The following is a 25754-nucleotide window of genomic DNA, read 5'->3' as shown; positions in this document are numbered from 1 at the left end:
TTGGCGTTGGTCCTGCTTTGAGCAGGGGGTTGGACAAGATGACCTCCTGAGGTCCCCTCCAAGCCTAATCTTCGATGATTCCCCGTCTGGCCCTGGCATGGGCAGATCCATGGCAGAGATTCTCTCCCAGATCCCAGAGTCCCCCTGACCCAGAAACCTGGCCCTGTGACCTGGGCTCCCAGTCCCACACACATGGAGCCGCGGCGGCCTTATTCTTGGGGTCCTCATATGCCGTATGTGGCCCCTGCCTCATTCACTGCATCCGCCGCCCCCCCTCCCCCCCCCCCCGAGCACAGGGCGACTCAGAGGCTGCTCTCTGGAGCCTGGCACTACAGGGCCTGAGCCCCACACAGGAAGGAAGTCAGCCCCTGGGAGGCAGCGAGGCGTCTTTATCCCCATTCTACAGGGGGAACCTGAGTCTCAGTCAGATTCACTTTCCTTCGTGAGCTCCCAGGGCAGGGACCGTCTCTTCACTCTGTGTTTATGCAGCGCCCGGCACAAAGGGGCCCTGACCATGGCGGGGGCCCTACATGCTCCCCCAACACAAGGGATCCAGCGCTACTGAGGCCAGTGTTTTCAGAGGTCTCCACTAACTGTGGGCATCTCTATTTGTGGGCGGTTGGTCTGAGATCCCCCAAGATTGAGGCCCCCCGACAAAGAAGGACACTTTCGAAAACCGCGATGTGCTCCCATCACACAGAGTCTGTGGCCGCACCAGGAGAACAGTGGGGAGGGGATCACGGGATTAAATAGCGACTCACGGTTCCTACACACAAGGGGCAGCGTTAAAGTCACCTCCCTGCCCCGAGTCCCCAGGGGCTGCTGCTCCCCCCTGGCTGGGGAACCCCCCAGTGACTCCGTCCCCGCTCCCCGGCTGGGCGTCCCCACTGCGGGGTCAGGGCTCAGGGCAGAGCCTGGCTCTGAGCATCCCACTAGCACCGAGCCCCCGTGAGGGTCAGACTGGGGGTGGGGCTGGGAACGGGGACGCCGAGCCGGGCCCCTCACCTGTCACCGCCAGATCCACGGGGTCGCTGGGGGACGACATGGCGAACGGCTCTGATCTGTTCTGATAGGAGCAGCTGTAGCTCCCCCGGTCCTCCCGGCTCACGTTGCTGATGGGAAACTCAGCCTCCAACCCCTTCGAAGCCACAGTTTGGAAACGGCGTCCATCTTTATTCAGCACGAACCGCATGCCCCGGTGCTGCCCCCGACACCAGACGGCCACGGCTCCCCCCAGGGAGACCCCCCAGCTGGGGCTCAGGGAGATGTTGGGTTTGGGGTAGCTGGGCTCTGCAGGGGGAAGCAGACAGGCCGTGAGACGCAGGCCCCGTCACCCAGTCCTGGGGCCCGTCCTCACCACGCGGCCTCCGTGGGGGGTCAGACCCGGTGGCCCTGGGGACGGGCTCCTGGATGCCTTTCCACAGGGGCCCAGAGTTTCCTCTGAGCCCTGGGCTAACAGCATGAGACATGGAGCAACCCCAGCCCCTGGGGGCCCAAAGCTCTGCTCCCAAGTGGGTGACACACCAGTCCAGTCTCTAGGGGTCCATTCACGACCTGGCTTCTGTGCTGGGAGGGGGCTGGGAGCCAGGACTCCTGGGTTCTGTCCCTGGCTCTGGGAGGGGCTTGGGGTCTAGGCTGGAGAGCAGGAGGATGTGGGCCAGGACTCCGGGTTCTGTCCCTGGCTCTGGGAGGGGAGTGGGGTCCAGTGGGGAGAGCAGGGAGGGTGGGGGCCAGGACTCCTGGGTTCTGTGCACATGTAACGGGACTGTTGTCCCCTTACTGACATTCACTCGGGGTGTTTTGGTTGCTAGCTCCCAGCACCAAGGGGAAGGGTCGATGGGAATCCAGGACCCTGAGACCGACAGTCCCCAGGAACAATGAGGAGAGGCCAACGCTCCAGGTGAGCCTGATTGCCAGGGCCAGCGGGCTAGTCACGAATCCAGGGGATCCCGTCCTCTGGGTGAGCTGGAATCGCCTGGGGCAGACAGAGGGGGGCTGAGCTAAGGAGAAAGCAGGGGCCCGAGCTGAGCTGGGAGCACCCAGAGCCGGGCCAGCCAGAGGGGCCAGAACAGCAGCCCGGGGAGGAGGTCCGTGCTGGGAGCAGAGTCAAAGCAGCAGCCCACAGAGCAGCCCTGTCCTGGGAGCGGAGCTGCAGCCACCGGAGCCCAGAGACGCTGGCTGTGACGTCCCCGGGCCACAGAGCGGGGTGACGGGTTTTCCTTTCACCTTCCCCATTTTTTTCCTTATTTTTAAAAATTGATTGTTGTGTAATAAATTGTCTGTAATGATCAGGGGGTCAGGGAAGCGTCCAGCGCAGAGAGAGCACCCGGGAGAGGGGACACCCTCGCCCCTTCCTGAAGTGACCACAACAAGGTTGGGGGTCGAGCCCCCTGGGAATCTGGGGCCCAGCCTTGCCGGGGTCATGAGGACTCTGCCACACGGGAGGGAGGAAGGGGAGCCCTCGAGGTCAGGCAGGCAGCTGGGTAAAGGGAGTGGGAGCGAGGACTCAGATCCTTTCGCCAGCCAATCCCACCGGGGTGGGTATAAGCCAGGAAAGTTCCCCACAATAGCGGGACCATTCCCCCGCTTACACGCAGCACCACCCCTGACTTGTAGGGGTGCAAATTTGACTGTGCAAATCTTTCCTATCCACTGAGGTTTATAACCTTCAGCTCCGCCCGTCACCCCCTAACTGATGTGTTACCTGGGAAAGGCCCCCCTGCTCTGCAGCTCCCGCTGGGGGCAGGAATCCCCCCTCCCTCAGCCCTGAATGTCCAGTGGCTGCTTCTTCCCCCGGCTGGGGAACCCCCCAGTGACTCTGTCCCCTCTGCTGGGCTCAGGGCAGAGCCTGGCTCTGAGCGTCCCAACAGTGCAGAGACCCACCTTTCCCCAGGCCTTGGGATCGTGGGGTGGGCGGCTGTGAGTGCAGGGGAGGGAGGTGTTGGGGCGGGGGCTGATCTGGGGGGGGTCTTCCCCACGGCTGCACTGACCGTGAACGTTTCGGTTACCCCGAGGGGATCTAGAGCCCACAGATGGCCCCTATTAGCGTTTGTATGAGCTGAAATAAATCCACATTCCCCCCGCCCCCCGCAATCTTCCCAGCCCTGGGGGGGCAGGACACTGAACCAGTGGATGGTTCCCATCTGCTTTGTCAGACCCCGGGAGCCAAGGTCAGCTCCTCGTTACTCCCTGGTGGGGCGGGGCAGAGAAGAACTGGGACGGGTCTGAGCGCCCAGGGGGAGTCTGTGTTGAGTTTTGGGTAACGTTCAGGACTCAGATCCCCTCCCCCATCCTTGATGTTACTGTTCTCCCCCCAGACTGATACTCCCCTCCCCACACCCCGCTGTGACCGGCCAGCCAGCAGCATGGAGAGGAGACGGCTCGTTAGTGACCAGATCCCAGAGCAACTGGATCCCTCACCCTGCTCTCATTTCCACCCCACCCCACCCCACCCCGCCATGGGCACACGCCCTGGTCTCAGATCCCCCCTCCATGAGCACACGCCCTGGTCTCAGATCCCCCCTCCTTGGGCACATGCCCTGGTCTCAGATCCCCCCTCCATGGGCACACGCCCTGGTCTCAGATCCCCCCTCCTTGGGCACATGCCCTGGTCTAAGATCCCCCCTCCATGAGCACACGCCCTGGTCTCAGATCCCCCCTCCTTGGGCACAAGCCCTGGTCTCAGATCCACCCCCCACATGGCCACACGCCCTGGCTGTCTCCGATACTTACCGAGGAAGAGGACACTGAGAGCAGACGCCATGATGGGAGGGGGATGTGACAATGTGACTCAGCAGGGAGGGGCGAGTGTTGACCTGGGAATGTGCCCGGGGGATGGGAGACCTGAGAGCCTGTAACCGAGCCGGGAGGGGGAGGGGGAGGTGACACCTCTGCCCAGGAATGTGGACAGAGGCTGCAGCAGGGAGCCTGCTTCGGGGGGTTTAGTTTCAGTTTGGGGCTGGGTGGAGGAACGCAGGGAACCCCAGGGCTGGGGTCTGAGCTCCCTGCTCCCCCAGAAGGACGTGATTGAGGGGTCCTGGTTGTACCCACAAGCTCTGTTGTGGACTGTGTTCCTCTTGTCCAATAAACCTTCTGTTTTACTGGCTGGCTGAGAGTCTCAGTGAATCCCAGGAAGAGGGGTGCAGGGCCTGGACTCCCCCACACTCCGTGACAGGGGGGCCCCTCAGCGCTGCCACCAACACCCCAGTGCTGAGCTCCACTGAGCCTGAGGCCCGAGTGCGAGCGGAATGAGGAACTGCGCCGGGGGCTGCAGCCCCAGGAAGCCCGTGATGCGCTCGGCCCCTTTCTTCCCATCAGCTGGTTTCTCTGCAATCTCCAGCCCAAATCTACCAGGGTCAGAGCAAAGCCAGCTCCCTGCAACACCCGCCAAACCACATCCCCTCCTGCACCTGCCTGGTCCCACGCCACCCCCCATCACAACCCAGCCCCACATGGGAGCTGCCCAGTCCGGGGACCAGCTGGGAACAGGAGAATCTCAGGAGGTGTCAAGAGGTGTCCAGGCTGCCCTGAGCTTTTCCAACAGGCCCGTCTAGCCTCCCTGAAGCAGCAGCTCAGAGTAGAGGAGGGCTTCTACCCCCCTCCCACACACAGTGCCCCCCACAAAGAAACCCTCTCCCAAGGAGCGGGACAGAGATTCCTTCCTGACCCAGCTGGGCCCAGCCCCAGCCCTGGAGCATGAGGGTGGAGGGACCTGGCCAACCTCCTTCTCAGGTACCATCGCTGCACACGCCGTTCTTAGCTGAGTGATGTGGCACAGAGACATGACAGGGGGGTCTGAGGGGGGTGGGAGTTGAGGTTTCTGGTCCCCGTGAGCAGGGGAGGGAGGGGTAAATGTAGATCCTGAGTTGATAAAGGAGCAGTGAATAAATCTGAGAAAGGGGAAGTCTGGCCAGAGCCGGCGCTCGCTTCCTGTTTCTGCTACTGCCAGTGACATTCTGTGAAAACCTGATGCCCGACACCTAGCCTGTTCTATACCCCGGCTCTGGGAGGGGAATGGGGTCTAGTGATTGGGGGGTGGGGGTGGCTGGGAGCCAGGACTCCTGGGTTCTCTCCTGGCTCTGGTTGGGGGGTGGGGTCTACTGCTAAGAGAAAAGGACGCAGATTTGAGCCAGCCCCCTAGAGGTGAAAGGCCCTGTGACGAAGTGGGACTGTTCTTAATGTTTCCTCTGAATACTATAGGGGTGCCTCAGTTTCCCCTATGCATTTCTTCAGTCTCTAGGTGGTGGGATAAGGGGATGTAATTGTTGCAGAGCAAAGGGCCAGTGTACATAAATGGCTGACAGTCTGTCTCCTGGCAAGTGATGGCCTGGGCCCTTCCCCCCTGCAAGGTGAGAGATAAAGGGTTGGAGAACAAAGGAATCAGGTGCCCTCCTGGCCCGGGAAAGGGACAAAACCCAGAGGAGGAGGGGCTGGAGAGAGTTTCAGTTTGGGGCTGGCTGGGGACGTGGAGTGAAGTGCAGACGTGGTTGTCTGGCTCACTGCCCCCCAAAATGGACCCGGCTGAGGGGTCCAGTTCTCTGCACGTACAAGCTCTGTTTTGGACCATGTTTCTGTCATCTAATAAACCTGTTTTACTGGCTGGCTAAGGGTATGTCTACACTATGAAATTAGGTCAAATTTATAGAAGTTGGTTTTTAGAAATCGTTTTTATATAGTCGAGTGTGTGTGTCCCCACACAAAATGCTCTAAGTGCATTAAGTGCATTAACTGGGCGGAGCGCTTCCACAGTACCAAGGCTCACGTCGACTTCCGGAGCGTTGCACTGTGGGTAGCCATCGCACAGTTCCCGCAGTCTCCGCCGCCCACTGGAATTCTGGGTTGAGATCCCAGTGCCTGATGGGGCAAAAAACATTGTCGAGGGTGGTTCTGGGCACATGTCCTCAGGCCCCCCCTTCCCTCCCTCCCTTCATGAAAGCAACGGCAGACAATCGTTTAGCGCCTTTTTTCCTGAGTTACTTGTGCAGACGCCATACCACGGCAAGCATGGAGCCCGCTCAGCGCACTGTCACCCTACGTCTCCTGGGTGCTGGCAGACGCAGGATTGCATTGCTACAGAGCTGCAGCTCATTGCCTTGTGGCAGCAGACGGTGCATAGGCCTGATAACCATCGTCCTCATGTCCTAGGAGCTCTTGGCCGCCTCAGTAAGGTCGGTCAGGAGCTCCTGTGCAGACATGGCCGCAGGGACTGAAATAGGAGTGACTCTAGCAGTTCATTCTCTTCAGTCCTGCCGGCAGCCCTATTGCACTGTTTTCTGCCGACCAGCCAGGAGATGAGGATGGCTAGCAGTCCTATTGCACCATCTTCTGCTGAGCAGCCAGGAGATGAGGATAGCTAGCAGTCCTATTGCACCGTCTTCTGCCGACCAGCCAGGAGCTGAGGATGGCGAGCAGTCCTATTGCACCGTCTTCTGCCAGCCAAAGATGTAAAAGATAGATGGAGTGGATCAAAACAAGAAATAGACCAGATTTGTTTTTTATTCTTTTGCTCCCCTCTCCCTCCGTGAAATCAACGGCCGACAATCGTTTCAGTGAGCTCTGTCAGGGGCACCTGGAAAAGTTTAATGGAGATTCAGTCCTGCCTGGAATAGCAGGGGGAGGGATAGCTCAGTGGGTTGAGCATTGGCCTGCTAAACCAGGGTTTTGAGTTCAATCCTTGAGGGGGCCATTCTGTATGACAGTTGTTTTTGTTTCTCCTTGATGTAAAGCCACCCCCTTTGTTGATTTTAATTCCCTGTAAGCCAACCCTGTAAGCCATGTCGTCACTCGCCCCTCCCTCCGTCAGGGCAACGGCAGACAATGGTTCCACGTTCTTGCCGGCACCCAGTGCCGAGAGGCAAAACAACAGCAGGGTTTGGTTCACTACCCGGTGTGCTTCACCCAATAATTACAACGGGGTGGAGAAGCAGAAAAGTTTATTTGAAGCTTCAAAAAGGTACAGGGAGAATAAAATCTCAAATCCTGCACCCAGAGCAGGAAGTTACACAGGCGTTTATACATCCTTTCTTCAGCATACTTATCCAATAGCAAGCTGCCCTAAGTATCCATATAGCCAGCCAATCCAGTTACCAGCTAGTTCACTTGTTCTCTGTATCATTTGTTAAACTATACATAAAGGTGCTTTATTCAGCATTTTTCTTCCATATCTGCCCTGTTTGGCCTTGTTTAGTTTCAGGCAGTCTAACTCTACAACATATTGTTTCAGATCCTCAGCATAACTGCTGTGTGTGCCTCCAGGCGGGGGGGCCAAGGACACTTGGGCCTAGTACGCAGAGCTGCTGCGAGTGCCTCCAGGAGGGATGGGGGGCGGCCAAGGACACTTGGGCCTAGTGCGAGGGGGCTTCATTGATACTTGTGGTCTTCCATCCCCTCGAGTTACCTAGTGGCCATGCCCCAGTGTCCCCAACAACTCCCTCCTTTGAGAACACTCAACAGCCTTGGCTCTGAGTTTTCTCACTTGGGCTACTTATTTCTTTACAATTGGACTTTGCATAAGCACTTTGTGATAGCCCTGAAGAGAATGACTTATTAACTTCTGCAAAAGGGCCCTGAAACATGAGACGGCACAGCATAATACCATTAATACAAGCAATACAGGAAAGAGAAGTTTCAATAACAGGCTAAATAAGCCACCAAGCCAAGACGACAAACCCGAGCCTGAAAACAAGGTTTGCAACCAATCGCTCTCGGGGGCAGTATAGGCAACCTGTGCTCCGGCTCAGGCATGGGCCTCAGCCTGTACCATCTTTTCATAGATCTCATAACTGCTATCATTTATATATACACACCATCGGGGCGCGACGAGGGCAGAAACCACTCCTTGGGGTGCCAAGAGATCATCCAAAGCCAGCTTGTTTTGGAGGGAAAATGTCCTGAGCTGCTGTACCTCTTTATTTAATGTTTTTACTGCTGACCCTAAATCACTAACCGAGTCCTCTAACTCTAAGGCAACTTTCTCAAGTACCATCTGCAGCCTTACAGTATAGCGGCCTATATGTGCCATGGCTGGCCCGGTAAACAGTATTCCCAGTACAGAGCACCCTACAAGCTTCTCGGTTGTGAGGGAATTCTTCATATTGCCCTCCAATGCCGTAGTCAGTCGCCGCAGGGTCTTTTCTCATGACTCAACAGAGGTGTCTCGGGCATTTCTAATCTTTCCTTTGGGCAGTGCGGCAGTTATTGACAGATGAGGAACTCCATGAGCTATATAACAGCTACCTGACCAGTGAGCCTTTCGGCCACATACAAAATAGTGACCCTGTAGGGCCTAGTAAGGACTGTTTCTTAAGGGGATTCCTGGGATCTTTAAGGCTGCTTTGGCTGCTTTTCCAAACAGTTCATATGCCCCTAAGGGAGCATCCCATCCTCCTGACTGGGTACAAGTGGGGGCGTTTCTAATTGTGCCGTTCAAATTACACTCGCCATAGGGACCACTACAAACCCACCTTTGGCTTGCTACATTGGAGATATTAACTGGACGACAAGTTATATTTCCAAACCCCTCTTTTGTGGTAAGATTATTTGTAAGAGTTTCCCTAAAAGGGGAGGAACCATTACACCCACATTGCTGGTCTCCCCTTTTGGTCTTGATCCAACACCCATCAGCCCACTGTGTAATAACACAGGAGCTGTTTCCCACAGGACGCCCATCGTGATCAGATTGGTTTCGGGTAAAACATAACACTCCCTCAGTGAGTACTGCAACCGAATACTCCTGGTCCGGATAGGTGGCTTGCTGTAAAGAGGTCTTGTTCCAGAACGGCGAGTCCGTTCTTTTTTGCTCTTTGGTGGCGGCTAATTCTGCTAGGGTCGGGGCAGCATGTCAAGGGGCATTCCCGTTCTGGGGGACAGTGGAGTCGGAGCACATACCCAGCAATCAGTCTGGTTTGTTAAAGTAGCAACATGGTGCGCAAGCGAAACAAAGGAGTTATGCTCCCGATATGCACGGTTTGGAAATACCAATACAGAGAATAACAATGTTACCCAATTAATTATCACCAGAGTCTTCCCAACCCAGGGTCTCCAGTACCTGGGTGGCCCATTTTAGCATTAAGGTGCCCTCTATTTGTGTCTTTTAAACAGTAGCTTTAGCCCGAGATTGTCACTAGATGAGGAGTCAGCAGGTTGGATGGTCCACTGTTCTGCTGACGAGGGGACGGGTACTGCCTTCAGACGAGAGGGATGGATCCAGTTCTTGTGTCCCTCAATCTTTGCCGCTGTATGGGAGACCAGCAGGACAGTATAGGGTCCTTTCCACTTTTCCTGGAGATGCTCGTCTTTCCAGGTACGAACAAGCACAGAGTCACAGGACTGTAAGGAGTGGACGGGAGAGTCCAAGGGGAGAGGCTGGGAATCCTTGGAATACCTATGAAGAGACAAGAGAACAGCAGACAGGGAACACATATACTGTGACAACAAACCATTACCCAGCTCCCATTCCCCTGACAGAACCGGGGTGCCATTCATAGGCCATGCCCTTCCAAACATAATTTCAAAGGGACTGAGCCCTAATCTACCCTTTGGGAGAACGCGAATACGGAGTAGGACGAAGGGCAAAGCATCAGACCATTGCAGTGAGGCTTCTTGGCACACTTTTGAGAGATGCCGTTTAAGGGTCTGATTGGTCCGCTCCACGACCCCACTGGCTTGCGGTCTCCAGGGCGTATGGAGTTTCCAGGGGATCTGTAAGGCATGTGAGATGCTTTGAATGATTTGTGACGTGAAATGTGTCCCGTTGTCAGATTCCATCCACAGGGGGAGCCCAAAGCGAGGAATGATCTCCTTAACAAACTTGAGGGCCACTGTCCTGGCAGTGCAGTTACGGCATGGGAAGGCTTCTGGCCGTCCGCTGAACCGATCCACTATAACAAGGAGATATTTGAACCCTTGGGTCCGGGGAAACTCAGTAAAGTCTATTTGCCACACTTGTCCGGGGCCCGGAGTGGGTTCTAGGGCAGCTGGTGGCACAGGATGTCCCGGTCGGGGGTTATTCTTTTGGCAGACTAAGCAGTCCGCCTGTACCTGGGCAGCCAGGGGTCGGAGTCCGGAAGTGATAAAGTATTTTCCGATTAGCTGGATAAGTGCTTCCCTGCCAGCATGAGTGGTTTGATGTAGTTTCTGCACTACTGGCCGGATTAGGCCCTTTGGTAGGAGGACCTTCCCTTCTGGGGAATGGAGCCATCCCTCCTTTTCCCGGAGACCGACTTTGTCAGTTAGCTGTCTCTCCTCCCCAGAGTACTGAGGGGTTGGAAGCTCCCCTACTGATGGGACAAGGGCATGCATATGGGCGTTCTCAGCCTGAGGGGATGGCAGGGTGGCAGCATGCTTAGCCTCTCTATCTGCCCGGGCGTTACCTCTGGCCACATCTTGATCCTCCCTTTGATGGGCTTTACAGTGTACCCCCGCCACTTCCGAGGGGAGTTGTACAGCTTCTAGGAGCCGGAGGATTTGGGGCCCGTACTTGACTGGGGAGCCTTGGGCTGTCAGCATTCCCCTTTGCTTCCACAGGCCAGCATGAGCATGCAGCACACCAAAAGCATACTTTGAATCGGTAAAAATGTTGACCCGCTTTCCTTTTGACAGTTCAAGTGCACGGGTCAGGGCTATTAGTTCGGCAAGCTGGGCAGAGGTCCCAGCAGGCAAACCTTCAGCTTCCACAGTGTCATGGAGGGTCACAACAGCATAACCCGCCCTCCTTTGCCCATCTATTACAGTACTGCTACCATCAGTGTACCACTCATAATCTGCATTTGGGAGGGGTACATCCTTTAAATCTGGACGGCTGGAGTACTGGACATCTATGATCTCTAAATAGTCATGTTCTGTTCCTCTGTTTCTGGCAAGAGGGTGGCTGGGTTAAGGGAGGGACAAGGCTGTAAGATGACTTCAGAGTTCTCTAACAGCTTAGCCTTATACGAGCAATCCGAGCCTGGGTGAGCCAAAGCCCTTCCTTTCCATCCAATAAGGCTCAGACCATATGGGGAGTATAGATTTGCATAACCCCTCCCAATGTTAGCTTCTCGGCTTCCTCAAGCCCTAGGGCAGTAGCTGCGACCACCCGTAAACATGCCGGCCAACCCTTTGCAACCTGATCCAGTTGCTTAGACAAATAAGCCACGGGACGTCTCCATGCTCCTAACAGCTGTGTAAGCACGCCTAGGGCCACCCCCTTTCGTTCATGTACATACAACTGAAATGGCTTAGAGAGATCCAGCAGGCCCAGAGCCGGGGCTTCCATCAACTTCCTTTTCAGGATTTTAAATGCCCTGTCAGCCTCTAGGGTCCAATAGAAGGGATCATGATCTTCTCCTTTTACACAGTCATACAGGGGTTTAGCCCACAGTCCAAACTCTGGGATCCAGATCCTGCAAAAGCCTGCCATACCCAGAAATGCCCTGAGCCGCTTACGATTACTTGGGGTAGGAACTTGACAGATAGCTTCCTTCCTTCTTTTCTTTTCTTTTTTTTGCTTGAAAGCTGACGCTCCCCTTGCCTTAGCTGTAACCTGATCCCTCTCCACCTCAGACAACAGGGTTCTCAGGAGGATATTACAGTCATCTCAATCCGGCTTGTGCCTACTGAGGCACCCCTCAAAGACTGAAATAAACTGGCTTGGGTTCATGGAGAATTCCCCAGCCCGTGTTTTAAAAGCTGCTAAGTTTATTGGATTGAATGGCACATGGGTGTAAACTGCATAGTGGTAGCCTGACTTCCGTCTGCCCCTGGGCAAGCCACAAGAGTCTTGGTAACCAAAGGATAGAGTCCCACCGAGGGGGCAATCTCTGTAACTCGAGGCATCCTACCCTTATAAGGAACTGGAATGAACTTATGTGTGCGCATTTGTTTCTGACTTTATGTACTCGACCAGATATTTTACAGCGCTGTAATCTGACTCCGACTGGTTCGGTAGCAGCTAATGTTAGTCCCCAGATCCCCACCCCCACTGTAATGGCAGAACCGGTGTCCCCTTCGGCCCCTACACCCACACCTTGTAAGTCCCCAATGGTTGGCCTATACCCCTTAATCACGGAAACTAAAGTCGCCCGATCTGGATCGGACAGGCATCTGGCCATGACTATGCAGGTTTATACTCATGTGCCCTTTAACCCTGTGGATTTGGCTGCTTTGAAAACACAGGCTGGGGAATTCTCCGTGAACCCAAGCCAGTTTATTTCAGTCTTTGAGGGGTGCCTCAGTAGTCACAGCCTAACCTCAGTCCCTAGAAAAATCATGGAGCAGGTCCTCAAGGAATCAATTCTGAAGCACTTAGAGGAGAGGAAAGTGATCAGGAACAGTCAGCATGGATTCACCAAGAGCAAGTCATGCCTGACTCATCTAATTGCCTTTTATGACGAGATAACTGGCTCTGTGGATGAAGGGAAAGCAGTGGACATGTTGTTCCTTGACTTTAGCAAAACTTTTGACACAGTCTCCCACAGTATTCTTGCCAGCAAGTTAAAGAAGTATGGGCTGGATGAATGGACTCTAAGGTGGATAGAAAGCTGGCTAGATTGTCGGGCTCAATGGATAGTGATCAATGGCTCCATGTCTAGTTGGCAGCCGGTATCAAGTGGAGTGCCCCAAGGGTCGGTCCTGGGGCCGGTTTTGTTCAATATATTCATAAATGATCTGGAGGATGGTGTGGATTGCACCCTCAGCAAGTTTGCAGATGACACTAAACTGGGAGGAGAGGTAGATATGCTGGAGGGTAGGGATAGGATACAGAGGGACCTAGACAAATTAGAGGATTGGGCCAAAAGAAATCTGATGAGGTTCAACAAGGACAAGTGCAGAGTCCTCCACTTAGCAAGGAAGAATCCCATGCACCACTACAGACTAGGGACCAAATGGCTCGGCAGCAGTTCTGCAGAAAAGGACCTAGAGGTTACAGTGGACGAGAAGCTGGATATGAGTCAACAGTGTGCCCTTGTTGCCAAGAAGGCCAATGGCATTTTGGGATGTATAAGTAGGGGCATTGCCAGCAGATCGAGGGACGTGATCATTCCCCTCTATTCGACATTGGTGAGGCCTCATCTGGAGTACTGTGTCCAGTTTTGAGCCCCACACTACAAGAAGGATGTGGAAAAATTGGAAAGAGTCCAGCGGAGGGCAACAAAAATGATGAGGGGACTGGAACACATGACTTATGAGGAGAGGCTGAGGGAACTGGGGATGTTTAGTCTTCAGAAGAGAAGAATGAGGGGGGATTTGATAGCTGCTTTCAACTACCTGAAAGGGGGTTCCAAAGAGGATGGCTCTAGACTGTTCTCAGTGGTAGCAGATGACAGAACAAGGAGTAATGGTTTCAAGTTGCAGTGGGGGAGATTTAGGTTGGATATTAGGAAAAACTTTTTCACTAGGAGGGTGGTGAAACACTGGAATGCGTTACCTAGGGAGGTGGTGGAATCTCCTTCCTTGGAAGTTTTTAAGGTCAGGCTTGACAAAGCCCTGGCTGGGATGATTTAGTCGGGGATCGGTCCTGCTTTGAGCAGGGGGTTGGACTAGATGACCTTCTGAGGTCCCTTCCAACCCTGATATTCTATGATTCTATGATTCTATGAATGTAATATTCTCCTGAGAACCCTGTTGTCTGAGGTAGAGCAGAATCAGGTTACAGCTAAGGCAAGGGGAGCGTCAGCTTTCAAGCAAAGAAAAAAAAAAGAAAGGAAGCTATCTGTCAAGTTCCTACCCCAAGTAATCGTTAGCAGCTCAGGGCATTTCTGGGTATGGCAGGCTTTTGCAGGATATGGATCTCAGAGTTTGGACTGTGGGCTAAACCCCTGTACGACTGTGTAAAAGGAGCAGATCATGACACCTTCTATTGGATCCCAGAGGCTGACAGGGCATTTAAAATCCTGAAAAGGAAGTTGATGGAAGCCCCAGCTCTGGGCTTGCCAGATCTCTCTAAGCCGTTTCAGTTGTATGTACATGAACGAAAGGGGGTGGCCCAAGGAGTGCTCACATAGGTGTTAGGAGCATGGAGACATCCCGTGGCTTATTTGTCTAAGCAACTGGATCAGGTTGCAAAGGGTTGGCCGTTTACGGGCTGTCGCAGCTATTGCCCTAGTGCTTGAGGAAGCTGAGAAGCTAACATTGGGAGGGGTTATGCAAATCTATACTCCCCATATGGTCTGAGCCTTATTGGATGCAAAGGGAGGGCTTTGGCTCACCCAGGCTCGGATTGCTCGTATAAGGCTAAGCTGTTGGAGAACTCTGACGTCACCTTACAGCCTTGCCCCTCCCTTAACCCAGCAACCCTCTTGCCAGAAACAGAGGAACAGAAACATGACTGTTTAGAGATCATAGATGTCCAGTACTCCAGCCGTCCAGATTTAAAGGATGTACCCATCCCAAATGCAGATTATGAGTGGTATGCTGATGGTAGCAGTACTGTAATAGATGGGCAAAGGAGGGCGGGTTATGCTGTTGTGACCCTCCATGACACTGTGGAAGCTGAAGGACGAGCCTCTCCAGGAAAAGTGGAAAGGACCCTATACCGTCCTGCTGATCTCCCATACAGCGGCAAAGATTGAGGGACACAAGAACTGGATCCATCCCTCTCATCTGAAGGCAGTACCCGTCCCCTCGTCAGCAGAAAAGTGGACCGTCCAGCCTGCTGACTCCTCATCTAGTGACGATCTCGGGCTAAAGCTACTGTTTAAAAGACACAAATAGAGGGCACCTTAATGCTAAAATGGGCCCACCTAGGTACTGGAGACCCTGGGTTGGGAAGACTCTGGTGATAATTAATTGGGTAACATTGTTATTCTCTGTATTGGTATTTCCAAACCGTGCATATCGGGAGCATAACTCCTTTGTTTCGCTTGCGCACCATGTTGCTACTTTAACAAACCAGACTGATAGCTGGGTATGTGCTCCGACTCCACTGTCCCCCAGAACGGGAATGCCCCTTGACATGCTGCCCCTGACCCTAGCAGAATTGGCTGCCACCAAAGAGCAGGAAAGAACGGACTCGCCGTTCTGGAACAAGACCTCTTTACAGCAAGCCACCTATCCGGACCAGGAGTATTCGGTTACAGTACTCACTGAGGGAGTGTTATGTTTTACCCGAAACCAGTCGGATCACGATGGGCATCCTGTGGGAAAAAGCTCCTGTGTTATTACACAGTGGGCTGATGGGTATTGGATATAGACCAAAAGGGGAGGCCAGCAATGTGGGTGTAATGGTTCCTCCCCTTTTAGGGAAACTCTTACAAATAATCTTTCCACAAAAGAAAGGTTTGGAAATATAACTTGCCGTCCAGTTAATATCTCCAATGTAGCAAGCCAATGGTGGGTTTGTAGTGGTCCCTATGGCGAGTGTAATTTGAACGGCACAATTAGAAACGCCCCCACTTGTACCCAGTCAGGAGGATGGGATGCCCCTTTAGGGGCATATGAACTGTTTGGAAAAGCATCCAAAGCAGCCTTAAAGATCCCAGGAATCCCCTTAAGAAACAGTCCTTCCTGGGCCCTACAGGGTCACGATTTTGTATGTGGCCGAAAGGCTCACTGGTCAGGTAGCTGTTATATAGCTCATGAAGTTCCTCATCTGTCAATAACTGCCGCACTGCCCAAAGGAAAGATTAGAAATGCCCGAGACACCTGTGTTGAGTCACAAGAAAAGACCCTGCGGCGACTGACTACGGCATTGGAGGGTAATATGAAGAATTCCCTCACAACCGAGAAGCTTGTAGGGTGCTCTGTACTGGGAATACTGTTTACCGGGCCAGCCATGGCACACATAGGCCGCTATACTGTAAGGCTGCAAATGGTACTTGAGAAAGTTGCCTTAGAGTTAGAGGACTCGGTTAGTGATTTAGGGTCAGCAGTAAAAACATTAAATAAAGAGGTACAGCAGCTCAGGACGTTTTCCCTCCAAAACAGGCTGGCTTTGGACTATTTCTTGGCATCCCAAGGAGGGGTTTCTGCCCTCGTCGTGCCCCGATGGTGTGTATCTGTAAATGATAGCAGTTATGAGATCTATGAAAAGGTGGTACAGGCTGAGGCCCTTGCCCGAGCCGGAGCACAGGTTGCCTATACTGCCCCCGAGAGCGATTGGTTGCAAACCTTGTTTTCAGGCTGGGGTTTGTCATCTTGGCTTGGTGGTTTATTTAGGCTGCTATTGAAATTTCTCTTTCCTGTATTGCTTGTATTATTGGTATTATGCTGTGCAGTATCATGTGTTAGGGCCCTTTTGCAAAAGTTAATAAGTCATTCTCTTCAGGGCTATCACAAAGTGCTTATGCAAAGTCCAATTGTAAAGAAATAAGTAGCCCAAGTGAGAAAACGCAGAGCCAAGGCTGTTGAGTGTTCTCAAAGGAGGGAGTTGTTGGGGACACTGGGGCATGGCCACTAGGTAACTCGAGAGGATGGAAGACCACGAGTATCGATGAAGCCCCCTCATACTTGGCCCAGGTGTTCTTGGCCCCCCCGCCTGGAGGCACTCGCACAGTTATGCTGAGGATCTGAAACAATATGTTGCAGAGTCAGACTGCCTGAAACTAAACAAGGCCAAACAGGGCAGATATGGAAGAAAAATGCTGAATAAAGCAGCTTTATGTGTGCTTTAACAGATGGTACAGAGAACAAGGGAACTAGCTGGTAACTGGATTGGCTGGCTATATGGATACTTAGGGCAGCTTACTATTGGATAAGTATGCTGAAGAAAGGATGTATAAACGCCTGTGTAACTTCCTGCTCTGGGTGCAGGATTTGAGATTTTATTCTCCCTGTACCTTGTTTGCAGCTGCAAATAAACTTTTCTGCTTCTCCACCCCATTGTGATTATTGGGTGACGCACACCGGGTAACGAACTGTCACGGAGTGTGGGGGAGTCCAGGCCCTGCACCCCTCTTCCTGGGATCCACTGAGACTCTCAGCCAGCCAGTAAAACAGAAGGTTTATTGGACAACAGGAACAGCCCCAAACAGAGCTTGTGGGTACAACCAGGACCCCTCAATCACGTCCTTCTGGGGGAGCAGGGAGCTTAGACCCCAGCCCTGGGGTTCCCTGTGTTCCTCTCCCCAGCCCCAAACTGAAAACTAAACCCACCCAGCAGGTTCCCTGCTGCAGCCTCTGTTCACATTCCTGGGCGGAGGTGTCACCTCCCCCTCCCCCTCCTGGCTCAGGTGACAGGCTCTCAGGTCTCCCATCCCCAGGGCACATTCCCAGGTCAACACTCCCCCCTCCCTGCTGAGTCACATCGTCACATCTCTCCCCCCTTCGAGACTGAACTGAGCGGGGTCACGCTGACCAGTGACCTGGGGAAGTTCGGGGCCCCCTCTCCGGGACAGCGCATCCGCTATCAGGTTGGCACTTCCCTTCACGTGGACCACGTCCATGTCGTAATCCTGCAGGAGCAGGCTCCATCTCAGGAGCTTGGCGTTGGCTCCTTTCATCTGGTGCAGCCAGGTCAGGGGAGAGTGGTCGGTGTAGACAGTGAAGTGTCGCCCGAAGAGATAGGGCTCTAGTTTCTTGAGGGCCCACACCATGGCCAGGCACTCCTTCTCGATGGCCACGTAGTGTTGCTCCCGGGGTAGCAACTTCTTGCTCAGGTACACGATGGGGTGTCTCTCCCCCTTTTCACCCTCCTGCATTAAGACCGCCCCCAGTCCTGTGTCTGAGGCGTCGGTGAACACCACAAAGGGCTTGTCAAAGTCTGGGTTTGCCAGAACTGGGCCACTGACCAGAGCCTCCTTCAGCGCCCGGAAAGCCTCCTGGCACTGCTCGGTCCAGACCACCTTGTCTGGCTTCCCCTTCTTGCATAGCTCCGTGATGGGGGTGGCGATGGCGCTAAAGTGGGGCACAAATCTTCGGTAGTATCCTGCCATCCCAATAAAGGCTTGGACCTGCTTTTTGGTGTGGGGAGCGGGCCAGTCTCTGATCACCTCCACCTTGGCTGGTTCCGGCTTTAGGCGGCCGCTTCCCACCCGATGGCCCAGGTAAGATACTTCCGCCATCCCCACCTTGCACTTCTCCGCTTTTACAGTCAGCCCAGCCCCCTGGAGTCGGTCCAGCACTTGTCTAACCTGGGACACGTGGTCCTCCCAGGTCTGGCTAAAGACACAGATGTCATCAATATACGCCACGGCAAAACTCTCCATCCCCCTCAGGAGCTGGTCCACTAGGCGCTGGAAGGTGGCCGGCGCTCCCTTGAGGCCGAAAGGCAGGGTCAGGAACTCATAGAGCCCCAGAGGGGTGATAAAGGCCGATTTCAGCCGGGCATCTGCATCCAGCGGCACTTGCCAGTAGCCCTTTGTAAGGTCCATGGTGGTGAGGTACCGAGCTCCTCCCAGCTTGTCTAGGAGCTCGTCCGGCCTGGGCATGGGGTAGGCATCAGATACAGTGATGGCATTGAGCTTCCGATAGTCCACACAGAACCGGACCGACCCGTCCTTTTTGGGGACCAGCACCACCGGCGAGGCCCAAGGGCTGGCAGATGGCTGGATCACCCCCAAAGCCAGCATGTCCCGGACCTCTCTTTCCAGGTCCTGAGCAGTTTTCCCTGTGACTCGGAAGGGGGAGCATCTTATCGGCGGGTGTGACCCTGTCTGCACCCGGTGGACAGTCAGATTAGTGCGTCCAGGCTGGTTGGAAAACAGCTGTCGGTACGGATGCAGCACCCCCCTGACCTCAGCTTGCTGGGCAGGGGTTAGCTGATCCGAGAGGGGAATTGTTTCCAGGGGGAAACCAGCTCTGGTCCCAGGGAATAGATCTACTAAAGGGTCATCTCCCTGCTCTTCCCACTGTCCACACACGGCCAACACCACATTCCCCCTGGCATAATATGGCTTCATCATATTCACATGGTACACCCGGCGGTGGTGCGCCCGGTTTGACAGCTCCACCACATAGTTTACCTCATTGAGCTGCTTGACGACCTTGAAAGGGCCCTCCCAGGCGGCCTGTAGTTTGTTCTTTCTCACTGGGATGAGAACCATCACCTGATCCCCGGTGGCGTAGGCACGGGCCCGTGCCGTGCGGTCATACCAGACCTTCTGCTTCTTCTGGGCTCTGGCCAGATTCTCCCTGGCCAGGCCCATGAGTTCAGCCAGTCTCTCTCGGAAGATCAGGACATACTCCACCACTGACTCTCCATCGGGAGTGGCCTTCCCCTCCCATTCGTCTCTCATCAGGTCCAGGGGGCCCCTCACCCTCCTGCCATATAACAGTTCGAAAGGCGAAAATCCGGTAGACTCCTGGGGCACCTCCCTGTATGCGAACAGCAGGTGAGGCAAGTACTTGTCCCAGTCCTGCGGGTGCTGGTTCATAAAGGTTTTCAGCATCATCTTTAGCGTCCCGTTAAACCTCTCCCCCAGCCCATTGGACTGGGGGTGATACGCTGAGGCCCAGTCGTGCCGGACCCCACATTTCTCCCACAAGCACCGGAGCAGGGCCGACATGAAGTTGGAGCCTTGGTCTGTCAAGACTTCCTTGGGGAACCCCACTCGGCTGAAAATGGTCAGGAGCGCATCGGCCACGGTGTCTGCTTCAATGGAAGCTAAGGGCACTGCCTCGGGGTAGCGGGTGGCAAAATCTACCACCACCAGAATGTATTTCTTCCCCGACCGGGTCGTCTTGCTGAGAGGCCCCACGATGTCCATGGCCACCTTCTGGAAAGGCTCCTCTATGATGGGCAAAGGTCTCAAAGCCGCTTTCCCCTTGTCCCGGGCCTTCCCCACCCTCTGACAGGGGTCACAGGATCGGCAATACTGCCGGACCGTGGTAAAGACCCCGGGCCAGTAAAAGTTCTGTAGCAACCTCTGCCGGGTGCGCCGGATTCCCTGGTGCCCTGCGAGGGGGATGTCATGGGCCAGGTGCAGGAGCCTGCGGCGATACTTCTGGGGGACCACCAGCTGCCTCCTGATCCCACAGGACTCTACTTCCCTTGTGGGAGCCCATTCTCGGTACAGGAACCCCTTCTCCCACAGGAACCTCTCCTGGCAGCCTCTCCTCATGGTCCGTACCACCCTGAGGTCGGCCAGGTCCCTGAGCTTCCGCAAGGAGGGGTCTTTCCTCAACTCGGCCTGGAACTCAGCAGCTGGGGCAGGGACGGGGCCCGGTTCCCTCTCGCTGGCCAGGTCTGAGGCCTCCGCCTCTCTAAGCCGTGCCCCTCGGCCCTCCCTCCCCACCAGGGTAGGGTCCTGCGCCTCCGGTGTGATACCCTCCCCGAGGTCAGGGCGCAGTGCCCCTCGCCGGCTCTGGCTACGCGTCACAACCAGGGCGGCCTGGGGCTTGCTTGGCCAGTCCTCTAGGTCTCCCCCCATCAAAACTTCAGTGGGCAAATGGTGGTGTACCCCCACATCCTTGGGGCCCTCCTTGGCCCCCCATTTCAGGTGTACCCTTGCCACGGGCACCTTAAATGGGGTCCCGCCCACCCCTGTCAGGGTCAGATAGGTGTTGGGCACCACCCGATCTGGGGCCACCACCTCGGGCCGGGCCAGCGTCACCTCCGCGCCCGTATCCCAGTATCCATTGACCTTCCTCCCATCCACCTCCAGGGGAACAAGGCACTCTCTCCGGAGGGACAGCCCCGCGCCCACCCTGTAAACTGAGCACCCTGAGTCCAGAGCCTCCAGCCCTCTGGTGGAGCTGGCCTGGGGTACTCTTCCCTCCGGGGCAGGTGGTAAACTGGTAGGCCCCCTTTCCTGGGTCGTCTGCCCCGCGTCCAGCTGGGTCCCTACCCAGTTAACCCTGGGTAGGTTGGGTCTGCTCAGTCTGTCCCTGAGCCCGGGGCACTGGGACCGTACGTGGCCTCTCTGGCCACAGTGATAGCAGCTCAGGTCACGTTGGTCCCCTCGAGCAGGTCGGAGGGGCCCGACGCCAGGCGTTCCCCTTGGGAGGGGGTTCTCCCTATTTCCCCGCTGGGAGGCCCCCTGGTGACTCTCTCTCTGCATCGGGGGGGGGCCTGTTCTTTTGGGGCTCCTCCCGGCTACCCCCTGACCGACTGTTCACAAACTCGTCGGCCAGCTGCCCTGCGTGCTGGGGGTTCTCGAGCTTTTTGTCCACCAGCCACAGCCTCAGGTCGGAAGGGCACTGTTCATACAGCTGCTCCAGTACGATTAGGTCCAGCAGGTCCTCTTTAGCTCGGGCCCCAGCTGTCCACTTGCGGGCATACCCCTGCATCCGGTTGGCCAGTTGTAGGTAGGTGACCTCAGGCGTTTTACGCTGACTCCGGAACCTTCTCCGGTACATCTCGGGGGTCAGCCCAAACTCACGGAGCAGGGCCTGTTTGAACAGTTCGTAGTCCCCTGCCTCCGCCCCTGTCATTCGGCTGTACACCTCCACGGCTTTGGGGTCCAGTAAGGGGGTGAGGAACTGGAGCCTGTCTGCAGGGTCAACCCTGTGCAGCTCACAGGCATTCTCAAAGGCCGTCAGGAAGCTATCTATGTCCTCCCCCTCCTTCCGCTGGGCCAGGAAGCACTTATCAAAGTTCCTTGCCGTCTTGGGTCCCCCCTCACTCACCGCAGCCGGGGTCCCACTGCTCCTCAGCCTGGCCAGCTCCAGTTCATGCTGTCTTTGTTTCTCCTTCTCCTGATGCTCCCTCTCCTTCTCCTGACGCTCCCTCTCCTTCTCCTGACGCTCCCTCTCCTTCTCCTCCTGCTCATGTTGACGTTGTTTCTCCTTCTCCTCCTGCTCATGTTGACGTTGTTTCTCCTTCTCCTCCTGCTCATGTTGACGTTGTTTCTCCTCATGTTGACGTTGTTTTTCATGATCCTCCAGCTCCCTCATTTTCATCTCCCTCTCCCATTCCAGCCGCCTCCGCTCCAGGGATGGGGAGCTCCGCTGGGAGGATCCCCTGCTGGGTGCCGGGGTCAGGGTGCCCTCGGTATTCGCTGGGCTTCCCCCAACCCCTCCCCCGGACATAGGTAGGAAGGGTCTCGGGATGTCCTCAGCAGCAGTCTGACCCCTCCCAGCCCGGTCAGGCCCCAGGGCCCACGCTGCGTCCCCCGGGCAGCTTCCCTCAGGGACAGGGATCGGGTCATCCAAGCGATCCCTCTCCTCCAGCTGGGCAATCAGCTGTTCCTTGGTGGACCTCCCGATGCGCAGCCCCCTCTGCCTGCACAGCTCCACCAGGTCGCTCTTCAGGCGTTTAGCGTACATCTCCCTGCTGGCCACTCGCAGGCCGGGCAGCTTCCCACGGTTTCCAGGAAAAGCCCCTCGTGTGCCCGTCCTTCTTGAGGTCACCGACTCTTTGCCAGGGTCGAGCTGCAGACTCCTCCGCCCCTGGGACCGCTCGCTGCAATCCCCTGGGGGACCCTGTTACTGCAAAAGTCTTTCTCTCTGGTCACACATTCCCAGGGGTTAACCGCCCCCCGAAACCGTCTCTCTCTGAATCTTCAGCACGCCTGGTCCCCGTCAATTCCCCTTCGTTTTACTGCTCCCCAGTCACTTACTGCCGGAAGCGCCGTTCACGGGGTGCAGTACATCCCACCGCTGCCACCAGTTGTCACGGAGTGTGGGGGAGTCCAGGCCCTGCACCCCTCTTCCTGGGATCCACTGAGACTCTCAGCCAGCCAGTAAAACAGAAGGTTTATTGGACAACAGGAACAGCCCCAAACAGAGCTTGTGGGTACAACCAGGACCCCTCAATCACGTCCTTCTGGGGGAGCAGGGAGCTTAGACCCCAGCCCTGGGGTTCCCTGTGTTCCTCTCCCCAGCCCCAAACTGAAAACTAAACCCACCCAGCAGGTTCCCTGCTGCAGCCTCTGTTCACATTCCTGGGCGGAGGTGTCACCTCCCCCTCCCCCTCCTGGCTCAGGTGACAGGCTCTCAGGTCTCCCATCCCCAGGGCACATTCCCAGGTCAACACTCCCCCCTCCCTGCTGAGTCACATCGTCACACGAACCCCAGCTGTTGTTTTGCCTCTCGGCATTGGGTGCCGGCAACAATGTCCTTTTTCCGTGCAGATGCCACACCACGGCAAGCATGGAGCCCGCTCAGATCACTTTGGCAATAAAGAACACATTAAACACCACACGCATTATCCAGCAGTATATGCAGCACCAGAACCTGCCAAAGCGAAACCAGGTGAGCAGGTGACGTCAGCGCAGTGACAAGAGTGATAAGGATGTGGACACAGACTTCTCTCAAAGCATGGGCCCTGGCAATGTGGGCATCATGGTGCTAATGGGGCAGGTTCATGCTGTGGAACGCCGATTCTGGGCCCGGAAAACAAGCACAGACTGGTGGGATCGCATAGTGTTGCAGGTCTGGGACGATTCCTGGTGGCTGTGAAACTTTCGCATGCGTAAGGGCACTTTCATGGAACTTTGTGACTTGCTTTCCCCTGCCCTGAAGTGCAAGAATACCAAGATGAGAGCAGCCCTCACAGCTGAGAAGCGAGTGGCAATAGCCCTGTGGAAGCTTGCCACCGCAGACAGCTACCGGTCAGTCGGGAATCAATTTGGAGTGGGGAAATCTACTGTGGGGGCTGCTGTGATGCAAGGAGGCAACGCAATCAAAGATCTGCTGATATCAAGGGTAGTGACCCTGGGAAATGTGCAGGTCATAGTGGATGGCTTTGCTGCAATGGGATTCCCTACCTGTGGTGGGGCCATAGACAGAACCCATATCCCTATCTTGGCACCGAAGCACCAAGCCAGCGAGTACATAAACTGCAAGGGGTACTTTTCAATAGTGCTGCAAGCTCTGGTGGATCACAAGGGATGTTTCACCAAGATCAACGTGGGATGGCCAGGAAAGGTGCATGATGCTCGCATCTTCAGGAACTCTGGTCTGTTTCAAAAGCTGCAGGAAGGGACTTTCTTCCCAGACCAGAAAATAACCCTTGGGGATGTTGAAATGCCTATAGTTATCCTTGGGGACCCAGCCTACCCCTTAATGCCATGACTCATGAAGCCATACCCAGGCAGCCTGGACAGTAGTCAGGAGCTGTTCAGCTACATGCTGAGCAAGTGCAGAATGGTGGTAGAATGTGCATTTGGACGTTTAAAAGCGCGCTGGTGCAGTTTACTGACTCAGTTAGACCTCAGTGAAACGAATATTCCCACTGTTATTACTGCTTGCTGTGCACTCCACAATATCTCTGAGAGTAAGGGGGAGACATTTATGCTGGGGTGGGAGGTTGAGGAAAATCGCCTGGCTGCTGCTTACGCACAGCCAGACACCAGGGCTGTTAGAAGAGCACAGGAGGGCGCCGTGCACAACAGAGAAGCTTTGAAAACCAGTTTCATGACTGGCCAGGCTACGGTGTGAAAGTTCTGTTTGTTTCTCCTTGATGAAACCTGCCCCCCCCCTTTTGGTTCACTCTACTTCCCTGTAAGCTAACCACCCTCCCCTTCCCCTTCGAGCACCGCTTGCAGAGGCAATAAAGTCATTGAGGAGGACTAGGACGCTAGGTCATGCAATCATCTTAAGCCTCTGGCCTAGTCTGGCGAAGCTAAAATCGTACAGGTCTCAGCCTGTAGGTCTTGCTATTAACCGTGCTTTACTAATACCTAATACACACTCCTCATGCCTACTTATCTATCCTATACTGCGCTAATCCTGCATCTCTAGTCTAAGGAGCATCCATTGATTGTATAGGAAATGCACATCCATTGGCCGTACCATCACATAATACACTGAGAAACGGAGGATAAAATGAAGGCTCCACACATAATCGGGGTGTAGTGAGCAGAGCGTCCTCCCTCTGGACTTGAGAGCGAGGGACCACTATGTTCCCCCCTGGTGGGTGGAGCCAAATGTGCCCCGCCCCCTTCCCGGAAGTACCGGGGCGGGGCAGGAAGTATAAAGGGAGGGCCCTGCAGGGGAAGGAGGCAGATGTCTCCAGCCTGCTGCTGAATGCAGAGATGACTCTGTGTTGTGGAGTGCCCTGCCCCCGGGGGAAATCAGCCCTGGAGACGTGGTGCCAGGACTGTCGTCCGCAGTGTACCCCACGGAGACAAAGGACCCCTGGACTGCAGAATCCCCCCACCCCCACCCAGACTGTGGTAGGAAGTAGCCCAGGGACACCAGACTTGAGTCCGGTTTTGTCGCCGGAGCACAGACTGGTGTGTTTGGGTAGGATCCCCACTGACCCAGTTATGGCACTTCATATTCTCCATCGGGATATGCTTTTGATACGAATATGGCATCACTAAGTTGTATTTTATGCAAGATGGGTCATGTAAGATATCATTGGAAAGATTATGATTTATTGAATGTGATTATCCTGTTTGTATGCATGGATCATTTCAGTATCAGTCAATATTCCTAACTTTAATGTACCAATTACAAAAATGTTTACACCTGAGGAACGCCCACAGACAAAACGCCATGAGTCTGGCTGGTTGGTCAATGAACCGTTAGGGGGAACAATAGGATTTTGAAGATGCTAACCTCCCACCTTCCTCAGACGTTTCCTGGGATGCTCCAAACCACCTTTGACTCATGGCTGCTTTGACACGGCAGGGTCATGTGATCATGTCAGCTGGTACTGGACTCCATCTTGGACTGATAGCAGTTTTCCACTTGTAGGAGGTGGGGATCAAACTGGGAAACAAAGGATTCCCGCCTTATGTAAATCCTATTTAAGGCTGGGGAGTGAGATAATCAGGGTTGGTTCTTCACTGAGTCCCTGCCCAAGCTGACTGCTGAAAACACCTAAAACTGATCTGGGGAAGAAAGGACTGAACCCAGGCTAGAAGTTGTCTGGCCTGTGAAAGGAATACCTGGAGCTTCAAGTTTGTCTTTAAGAAACTCTGCAACCTGCTTAAAACAACATTGAGGGT

The 25754-nt window shown here is 54.9% G+C and overlaps 1 protein-coding gene across 1 annotated transcript in view; it reads right to left on the bottom strand.

Moving 5' to 3' along the window:
• LOC140901866 (immunoglobulin superfamily member 1) overlaps positions 1–25754 on the bottom strand; it is a 263932-nt gene that overhangs the window by 150506 nt on the left and 87672 nt on the right. The window contains 1 exon segment of the mRNA XM_078850366.1: positions 1006–1290. Coding sequence (XP_078706492.1) covers positions 1006–1290 — 285 coding nt within the window.

The sequence above is a fragment of the Lepidochelys kempii genome, chromosome 23 (assembly GCF_965140285.1).
Source record: "Lepidochelys kempii isolate rLepKem1 chromosome 23, rLepKem1.hap1, whole genome shotgun sequence".
Classification (NCBI taxonomy): domain Eukaryota; kingdom Metazoa; phylum Chordata; order Testudines; family Cheloniidae; genus Lepidochelys; species Lepidochelys kempii.
Note: the sequence above shows the minus strand (reverse complement) of the source record. Positions and strands in the feature narration are given on the sequence as shown.